The sequence below is a fragment of the Amia ocellicauda genome, chromosome 1 (genome assembly GCF_036373705.1).
Source record: "Amia ocellicauda isolate fAmiCal2 chromosome 1, fAmiCal2.hap1, whole genome shotgun sequence".
Lineage (NCBI taxonomy): Eukaryota > Metazoa > Chordata > Actinopteri > Amiiformes > Amiidae > Amia > Amia ocellicauda.
This window is the reverse complement of record NC_089850.1, coordinates 20,996,501-21,006,986: the sequence shown is the minus strand read 5'-3', so window position 1 is coordinate 21,006,986 and position 10,486 is coordinate 20,996,501. Positions and strand designations below refer to the sequence as shown.

The 10,486-nt window shown below is 43.5% G+C and overlaps 1 protein-coding gene across 1 annotated transcript; it reads left to right on the top strand.

Annotated features, from left to right (window-relative positions):
• The first annotated feature begins 656 nt into the window (after positions 1–656).
• LOC136758710 (cathepsin B-like) lies at positions 657–5,297 on the top strand. Its single transcript, XM_066713301.1, has 9 exons — positions 657–789; positions 1,472–1,557; positions 2,438–2,552; positions 3,170–3,285; positions 3,682–3,767; positions 4,106–4,252; positions 4,547–4,663; positions 5,006–5,134; positions 5,221–5,297. The coding sequence occupies exons 1-9, from the start codon at positions 667–669 to the stop codon at positions 5,295–5,297; spliced, it is 996 nt and encodes a 331-aa protein (XP_066569398.1). The 5' UTR covers positions 657–666.
• Positions 5,298–10,486: the final 5,189 nt, after the last annotated feature.

Below are 10,486 nucleotides of genomic sequence, written 5' to 3'. Positions count from 1 at the left end.
AGTCTGTTTAAACTGAACAGTTTATGATTCACTCAAAGTAACTGAAAAGCTTGGTTGCATCATAAGCACAAGCAAGATGCACAATGGGCCCAGTGTGAGGAGCTGCTATGAAACCCACAGTAAACTTGAACATGAAATCCTGTCTGTGTGTGTCTTCAGTGTAGTGGACAGGCTCCTTCATCACACTCTGCTCTTCTCTCTTCATTTCACTCAGATCTTCACATGCTACACTTTAATACATTGGACCCTTTACCCTGGTTCCTCTTCATGCTACTTAAGGAACCTTTGCATAATATCTATTTCCTCATGTCAGTACACCTGGTGTTTTATGTGGCTCATGTTTTAATATCCCAGGAAAGGGGTTTGAGGCTGTTGGTGTTTTGGAGGTCCAGGTAAGCCAGTGTTTAGCCTTCCAAATACAGAATACAATAGAACAAAGATGGCCAAGTCTGGTCTCTTCCAGTATTTGTTACATATCCAAACTGTTAATTACTTAATTGATTAAATTATTGGGTTTTATTAGTCAAAATTACCCAGGTTTTCCAGTGATTGATTTGAGACACTTGTACAACTTGTAGGGTTGGCCTCCATGTTGCTAAGATTATTCCACAGTACTCAACAGGTGGCGGAGCTGCAGTAACATGTCTTCCTTTTTTCACTTGCAGGATGTGGCGTTTGGCTGTGCTGTGCGTTCTGGCGGCTGTGTGTGGGTCGAGGGCCCGGCCACACCTCTCACCCCTGTCCCCTGAGCTTGTGAACTACATCAACAAGATTAACACCACCTGGAAGGTAAGCGGAACAGACTCCTGAAATTGGACGCACCTGACTGGAACTGAGTGTGTGTCTGAGTGTGTGCACCAGTCTCTAAACTTTCTGAAGTGTTCTACTTTGCTTCCCTGTATGGTTTAATCTTATGCATTAACAGAGGCAAGATGGAAACTAGCATGTGAAATTGTAATGTCATTTTCATTCATTTGTATGGCCATGTCTGCACCTCATGTTTAAAGATATTGTCATAAGTTCAGGCAAGAGGGATGTAACTGTCTGGAATTTTTTTTTTACTTGTTCTGTCTTCAGGAGAGAATGTGGAGTACTTTGTGTTGAACAAAAGCTCCACTGGAACATTGGCCACAGTGAATGGGAAGTCTGTTACAGCCTCTTGTCCCGCTACAGTAGGTCAGGGGAAACAATGCATTTCCAGCACCTTGTTCAGATGCTGCGTCGCACTTCCCTGTAGGGAGGGCACACATACATACTTTATTTTTCTCTAAAATGTGTTCCAGCATGTTTTAAATCCTATTCCCCAGTCTCCCCTTTCCCGAATGAGTGTAGGATGCTTTCTGGACATCTAGCTAGCTAATGTGTATGTGCTGTGTGCAGTTTTAAGACTGATTGGCTGCTTTGTGTTGGATATTCCAATGACATGCAGAACTGGTCCATGTCTCTCTCTCACTGGCTTCTTTGTCTCCAGGCTGGACACAATTTCCCCAATGCTGACTTCAGCTATGTGAAGACTCTGTGTGGGACTCTGCTGAAGGGCCCCAGACTGCCAGTGATGTGAGTGTGAGAGCTGGAGGGCACACTCCTCACGGTGACGGGCAGGGTGTGATTGAGCACATGTGCTGCAGGACTTGTGAGCAAAATGCTGCCAGGATTTGTTGATGTTTGTCAGCTGCTGATTGTCAGATTGCCTCCTGTGTTTTGTGTGAACTTAACTTCTGTCCTTCATTTAAGAACCACAGATTTATTAATATGTGTAGTAAAAGGAGTTCGTTTGTATTTTGGGGTTTTTGTCTTGTTTAGTTTCCTAAGTAGAAGAAGCTGTGTTGTAAGAATTTAACAGTAGAGTAGAGCAGAGCAGACAGAGTGTCACATTTATTAGTCCTGGCTGTCAGTCGGAGCTCTACGCATGTAGAGGAATGAGGTTTTACATTTTGTTTCAACTAGGTCACAAATAATTGTTCAAAACTACTGTAGCTGGGGGAGACCTCATGATCTGATTCTGATCACACTCCTGGCTGCCTCCTGGCTGTGGTGGTGCAGTGCTGTGTCATATTAACTCCTTTGGATGACACGTAAAATTGAGGCCCTGACTGTCATTAAAAATCCCAGGGCATTTCTCGACAAGAAGAGGGGTATTACCGGTGTCCTGAAAGAAATTCCTGTTATGGTCCTAATCTATTAAGGCTTCCAAAAAATTGTCCATCAAATTGTAAATAATTTGAATGAATCTCCCTCTGTTCATCTCCCCACTGAGTAGCTGGTGTGTGGGGAACATACTGGTGCACTGCTGTCACCTCATCCAGGTGGGTGCTATATATTGGTGGTGGTGGAGGTGGAACCCCATAACATGTATAGTTCTTTGGTGTCTAGGATAAAAAAGCGCTATAGAAGCGTAATTATTATTATTATTATTATTGCTCCTCCCACGCTGCAGGGTGCAGTACGCTGATGACATCAAGCTACCCCAGAGCTTTGATCCCCTGGAGAAGTGGCCCAACTGCCCCACCCTCAAGGAGATCCGAGACCAGGGCTCCTGTGGATCCTGCTGGGTGAGACCTGTTTTGCTTCCTTTTATACTCCACTCTTTATAGATGACTGACTGCATTTTGCTTTTGCTGTAGATGTGATGTAAATGTATGTATTCAACATTTACATTAAATGGTGTAATTAACAACATCTCAGATTTCTGACGGTGTTCCCTCTGGGAATTCCCCTCCTGTCTCCTGTAAATGTGATGTAAATCTATGTATTCAACAACTTCAGCTGTATCTCAGACTTTCCTCTGGGAATTCCCCTCCTTTCTCTTCGGGAACGGCAGCAGTTATAAATGAGCGGAGATGGCCATGGAAAGTTATGTTAAACACCCAAAAGCTTTTGCAATGTCCCTTTATATTCAATGAGGCATTGCAAGCAACACCACTTGCATTTCATACTAAGCTATTTGAGTTGGCAGTTCAGTATAAAACCTCATCCAAATCTTAATCAGTCTATACAGTTATTTCCAATCCGGGTCCATTATGCAACTTCTTGGATTTTTCAAATCGCTGTGCCTGCCTGGGCTGTGTTGGACCTGTGGTAGATCTGCACTTTTCTACAGTATTGGTCTTGGTCTGTGAGTGTTTCTGTCCATGTGTCTTGAGCATGTCTCACTTGTGGTGTTGTGCAGGCTTTTGGGGCAGCAGAGGCGATATCTGATCGTCTGTGTATTCACTCCAATGGCAAGATCAGCGTAGAGATCTCCTCTGAAGACCTTCTGACCTGCTGTGATTCGTGCGGCCATGGGTGAGAGTGCAGGGCATGCTTGGAGAGGAAGGGGGTGTTGTTATGCAAACCACAGGGTCATTGACCCTGCTATGAAACCTGAAGATGGCTCTCGAGCAAAAGTATCTTTCTTCTGGATTGTATGGTGCTTCATTTGTATAGATTTTTGTACACATCTGCATTGAGAAGGGTGCTGTTTAAGTTGCGTAGGATCTCTGTGTCTGACAAAATCCTTTTACCTGCCGCCTGAGTGTTTGTTAATGCTGAATGGGGTTCATTGAAGGGAGTAAGTCGCACTTAGTCCATGCATTTAATCCGCATGAAGAATGAATGGTGTGATTGGGCAGTGCAAGTCAGAGGTCAGTTCTGCCTCTGTCCCCCCACGGCAACTTCAGTTGCCATTCGCTTCTCTTGCAGGTGTTACGGAGGAAATCCCTCGGCTGCCTGGATGTATTGGTATGAGCAGGGCCTGGTGTCAGGAGGGCTCTACGACTCGCACGTGGGTGAATATCACAGCAAGGACTTGAGGGTGATGTCTATGCTGCTCCTGCTCAGCTGCTTTGTGGCAGGAGTCTGTGACATCGCTTGTTTGTGCACATTTTGGAGGTAGGGATAGAAAAGGGGGCTGGCCTACTTAGTGGTCTTGCAAGGAATCCTCCCATAGACTACTGAATCAATTGAATGAGAGACTGCACCAGTGGTTGTACATTTTTTGATGGAGGTTCCTTATCATTTAAAGAATTAACATTTAAAAGTACAGTACTGGGTTGAGGTTTAGGATGAATGAAAAGCAGGAATCCCTGGATGAGAAGCTGTTCCCGTCTGTTTCTTTTGTCTGCAGGCTGCCAGCCCTACAGCATCCCCCCCTGCGAGCACCATGTGATTGGATCTCGGCCCCCCTGCAGCAGGGATCGAGAACACACACCCCCCTGCCTGAACAAATGTGAGGATGGCTACACCCCTACCTACCAGCTGGACAAACACTATGGTAAGATACTGTGCCCCCTGCTGATCCCCTTGGTCATGCTGCTCTAAACCTTACTATGGTTGTAAAACAGATTGGTCAAAGGACGCTGCAGCAATCCTGTACTCTACTGTTCCCTCTCTGTACACTGGTCTGATGTTTTTTATCTTTGCAGCTGTACCCTGTCTGTGTTCTCCACCCTTTGCTTCTCATACAGAATCTCTAGCTTCTTCTAGTTCCACTTCTTTTCTTAAGGGCAAATCTCTCCGAAGTCTTTAGTGGTTGTTTCACCTGTTTTTCTCCATCTCTCATGTGCAGGGAAGAATGCCTACAGTGTTCCCTCCCAGGTGGAGCAGATCATGTCTGAGCTGTACACAAATGGCCCTGTGGAGGGGGCGTTCACAGTGTACGAGGACTTCCTCATGTACAAGTCAGGTGAGTGACCCTTTTCACTCCCTTGTGATGACCCCAAAAGGAAGCTGCACATCTGTAGTCATGGTGGTCAACTGCATGGTATCTGTAGGGTTTCATTCAAACCTTCAACTTTTGAGGACCTCCGTCACTTCCTAATTGGGCTTAACTGGACCAGTTTATCTCCCTTCTTGAGGTGCTGATGGTTCAACACATAAACTGGACTAGACTGGACTGGACCAGAGCTGCGTACAGTCTGCCTGAAAGTAGTAACTGTAAGTGGCTGTGGAGTAAAACTGTTTTGATTCAGGAAGGGCTGACAACATCTCCCCCCCCACCCTCTTTGTTTGTTTCTCCCCCTTGTAGGAGTGTATCGGCATGTCACTGGCTCTGCAGTGGGGGGACACGCCATCAAGATTCTAGGCTGGGGGGAGGAGAACGGGACCCCATACTGGCTGGCTGCCAACTCCTGGAACACCGATTGGGGTGAAGACGGTAAGACTGCAGACTGCAGAGCGGTGACTCTCCGGGGCCAGATCTGCCCACAGCTGTGCTAAACACCTGTGCTTCACTGTCCCCAGGGTTTTTCAGGTTCCTGCGTGGGCAGAACCACTGCGGGATCGAGTCACAGATCGTCGCCGGGATCCCCAAGCTGTAGGAGGAGATGCAGCAGCATGGAGAAGAGAACCTGTCTGAGTCTGTCTGTGGGTTGGGGGTGCTAGCACTGCCCCCTGCTGGCTGTGAGCTGTAGTGCTTGGTTATAGGACTTCATTACTATCCACTGACTGTTTTCTGCTGCTGCTGCTGCTACTAGCACCTCAAGTGATACAAATACTACAAATGTTTTTAGCCACATTTTAGATTTATTTAATAAAAATTGGATTGCAGTTGGCAATGGTTGAGAAAGGTATCAATGGTGATTTAATTGGACTTTTAGTAAACCCCTTTAATTGGTGTAGACACTGTCTCCCCTCTCAAAAAAAACAACAACACACCTAATGCGCTTAAAAGGTAGGCGTTCCTTATTTAGACAGAGCTAATAAATGGAGAAGCCCGTATTGTCTGTAAGGAGGGATGCACAACACCACTTCCCGTGGCACGACTGGCATTACATGACTCTTCATGGCTGGAAGGCATGCACGATTGCCCCAGGATCCAAGGATGGGATTGCCGGAAGAGCTCGGCCACATGGATTTTAATGAACAGGTACAGCACCACTTTGATTAAATCTGGTGTGCTTATGGAAAAGCAGGCACGCTTCCTGTCCAAGACTGTGTTTTTGTGAGTTTGAGCTAGTGGTGCATAGAAGAGAAAGTTGAAGAGAATTATAATCTGGAATGTAACTCTTTCTTGACAATGGACAGACTAACTTTAACACATGGAATTTACACAGGAGAGTTCTTTCCCCAGGCACTTCCAGCTTTTGGGCTGGGTTGGGTTTTGAGGCAGCTCACATGGCCTGACTGTTTGTGTTTTTTTTGTTGCTTGCTTTTATAAGTCTGAGCTGTTGCCATGTGCCAAGTTATTCAGTTCAGCAAGTTCAGTGTCGCACCATGCACCTGAAGAAAGAGAAGTGTCCATGCTGGTATTAACTTGTAGAAGCAGAACACATTTTTCCAGCAATGTGGGGCTGCTTAGAGCCTGTGTTAGAAAAACTGTGACGGAAGAGCAGGAATAGAAACCAGCCTTGCAGTTCTGCTGGTTCAGAGACGGAAGGCAGGTTCTGATGCACAAAGAGCTGAGATTTGGTTTGTCTTCCGTTGCCTCAGTCTGACAATATTCACAGACCTTGTTAATCAGTGCACTAGATATGATGCATTTTAAAGTCATCAATGATTTAGCAATCTAATTTACATGTTTTTTTTAGGATATATTTTGTTTGTTGTTGTAAACATTAAACTAAAGCTTAAGATATATATTTTAAATCTTTGCTTTCTTGATTTTGTAAGGTCTGGACCTGTTCTGCTGAACTAGTATCTTGTCCCATTGTATCACATTCCACAGGAAAGTGGAAGAGTTTATTTGTTTCATGAATATGGTTTGACCTCATGAAATTCCCTCACCAGATTTAACTGTTCTTTGAAATTTATTGAAAATAACAGACCACAAATAAACATTACAATCTTTTGTATTTATTTAAATGTACACATACATGGAATCTGAAAAATAATAGAAAATCCTTCATTTATTTGGTTGAAAAGGAAAAGGAAGTTACAGTGCAAGAACATGTTTATTAAGAAGATAACAAACCAAGACCTCCATTAAATAAAGTGCAAACCTAGTGATTTCACTCCAGGGAGTGGTTTGAATAGCAGTTATTCTCAGCTGTGGTCCAGGGGGCTCTAATATTGTGCTGATTTTTGTTGCAACCAAGCTCTCCTATACTTAACTGATCAGTTGATAATTTAACTCCTCTGAAATATTTTCCATTATTTTAAATTGTAGAAGTTTTCAAGTAAAATATAAAACGATAGCGCAATTGAATTTTCCAACATTGTGTAAGCTAACCAATTGAAAAAGGCCAATTAAGCACATCATGATTTCAATTAGTGTTTCAAAAGAGAACTAGAACCCAAACAAGCGGGACCCTGTGCCCACAGGACCAGGGCTGAGAAGGTGTTTTAGGGGCTTTCTGCTTCAATATTGAAACCCCCTGTTAAGTACTGGGACTGTAACTTATGACTTCTCAATGGGAAAAGAGGCGATGTTGATGTAGCCCGGGTTCTCCGCATAGATGTTTTCCTCAGCCTTTGGGATCGGATTCTTTGTGAACGTTTCCAGAGACTGACAGAAAAGAGAAATAAATAAAGTTATGGTGGTGGAAAAAAGTAATTATTTATTTAATCTGGTCAAATTGTTACTTTGTAGTAATTGTTACTACAAAGAGGTTTTATTTTATTTGATGCATTCTGCTATTTTAAACCCATATGAGGCTGGAAAACATGAAGGATAACTTAACTTAAAAACAATACCTTTTTTTGGGGGGGGTTGGAGAACCTCTTATAGAGAAGTACACCTGTGAAAACAAAAATAAATAAATCAGTGATAGCACTACTGTACACGGAGCATTATTATACACAGGACACACAACACTAACCTATGCTCTTCAATTTGAAACCAGCATGTTAATGTATGTAGGATAAAACTTATACAGGCAGACTGTAAAAAAAAATTGAAAAGTGCAGATAATTTCCTCTTACTGTGGTCCAAGCTGATACAGCAAACTTTACTGCAGTGGATCCCAACCCCAATCCTGCAGGAGCCCTATGTGTGTGTTGACTGGAGGAGCACCGTGTCTTTGCTGGTTTTTCATGCTATTGAAATGTGACAGTGACTGTGTGTGTTCACTAACCCAGAATAATTGCAACGATCAGGAGTATCCCCAGCACCACAGGTATAATAATAGCTGCCAGGAGACTCTTGGCCGGGGTGACGGGTCCCTGCTCCTGCATTCCGGAGTCGTGGTCCGCAGCCTGAACATCTTCATTAGAGTCGTGCCCCTGCGTCTGACCTTCATTCTGAGAGTCCTGCTCCTGCGACTGCCCTCCCTCCTCAAATTTGCGTCTGGAGTCAGGGTTGGCCACTGGGGTGAAGGAGGGGCTTACTGTGTAGCACAACACACAACACTAATAAAGTATATTGCCTGGAGAGGAGGCAACCATTAGGCCTTAAGCTGTGAACCCCCAGAGATTTATTTTATCCTATAACAATCTGCTATCCTATAAGAGTTTCTGTTATACTAAATAAAAATGAATTGAACACAGAAAACCGTATCATTACACACTCACACACCGTTCTGCAATGCAGCAAGGACACCAATGTAGACGTGTGGTGGAAACAGATAGGATTACTCTTAGGATACTTCAAGGAACAGCTGGATGAAACTCTTGCTCCACTTAATTATTCGCAGTACAAGTGAATGAGCTATCCGGGGCAAGAAGCCTCCTGCCATTCGTAACCTTTCTGATGATCTGAAAAACAAGATGGCCACTTGGTACACTCACCTGTCAGCAACACAACAGTGCTGTTAATCCCTATGGCATTGCCCCCCTGCAGTGCCACCTGGTCACTGGCTGAGCCCAGGCCTACAGGAGTCAGGGCAAAAAGAAGAGGCTGCAGTTATTAGCTACAGCATCAGTTACAGTTTATTTTCTATAGCTGTTAGAGACATCTGTGCATATCAGGTCATCTCTCCTTCCTCCATCTCTCTACCCCACCCCTTCTCTTTCTATATTGTCTGCATACCATTTCATAGTGACGCACAGCATTCTTCTGGCTGAGAAACTGGTTACGTTATCAGCACTGTGAACTTGGAGCAGTTCTATTTACCTGTTCCTGTGCTAAAAATATCTATTATACATTATTTCCAGTGAAAATTTAATCCATGACAGGGTACCTCTGTTGCCAACTATCACAGCTAGATTCCAATATGTTTCTCAGAAACCTACTGAAGAACCTCAATATAGATAAGTCAATAAAAAAACGTAATTTGTAAAAGGATTTGTAAAACAGCCCACATAAATTACACCACTGTCATGTACAGCCCAGGTCAGAGAGACCAGAATACCAGTCCAGTCAGTAGGCATCTTGTTATATTATGATACCAATAGACTATCTGAGAGACAAAATCCATCTGTAGGACTAATATAGAATTTGAGTAACTGATTTAAAGAGAATAAAGTAGAAACCTCTTAGAAAGCTTTCCATGTTTGCGATCCAATGACATCCATCACAAATCTCTCCCTTCGGGAATAGCAGGGGTTAATGAAAACAGCTCCGATCTGTACCTGTGTGGTGTCGTGTAATTTCTGTGACAGGGTTTTGCGCCAAGTAGACAGCAGTTATGTGGCTATCAATATTTCTCTGTTTTTTTCTGATCTTTCTTTTTCTTTCATTCTTTCCTCTTCAATCCTCTTTGATTTGCTTACAGACACTTAGCAGTATCTGTATTAACCCTTTAACATGTAATTGAACAACACTTTGACAATATAACATTGAACATGTAATACAAGGCAGGTGTCAGACTCACTTGTGTAAAGCTGTGAACTCACAAGTCCAATCAAGATCAGCGTTAAAGCCATGGCGGAGGGCAATGAGGAGCACAGTCACAGCGTGCAGGACAGGAGCTGTTGTCTCTACTTCGAGCAGGATGACTTGAGTGTTTTTCTAGAAATGCAGGTGGAGTCACACAGTGCTATTCACAGCACACACACACCTGAAAACCCTGCAACCTGAGAGAGCTTCCAAAGAAATGCACAGTCACATTTCCTTGTGCAGCTGAATGATGCCTAGAGCTTGGTGAAAGATGATTTTATTCATGAAAGGTCAAGTGAATTAGGTTGGAAATTTTGTCTGCTAAACAGCTACCCAGAAAAGATTTGTATTCCCACCAAACACCACCGTATTCAATCAAGACACACAACACTTGCCTCACTAGGTATCTGCCTAGCTGGGTCTGAGGTGAAATTTGACCATTAACGTAAAGATACAGTAGAAAGGATGCTTTGCTAAAAACCATACAAATGTCAGTATTGCTTTGTCCCCGACTTTCATGCCAGTCATTGTGGAATGTGGAATTACTAAATCGACCACTTGTTCTTATTTTTTTTGTGACACTGAGTGATTGTAGCTATCACACGGACCTGTTGGGTTCAATGACCTCCTGTAGTTTGTAACCTTTTGTTCTAATGCTTTTATCCTCACCTTTTCCATTAGAAACCACAACGTATTTCTTTGTCCTAACAGAAGCACAAAATATTGCTCTTTTCATGAAATCACAGATAAACCTCAAGCAAAATGCAATGTCTTAGCCTATGTCCAAATATGTGATCCCAGATGGAAGAGCAT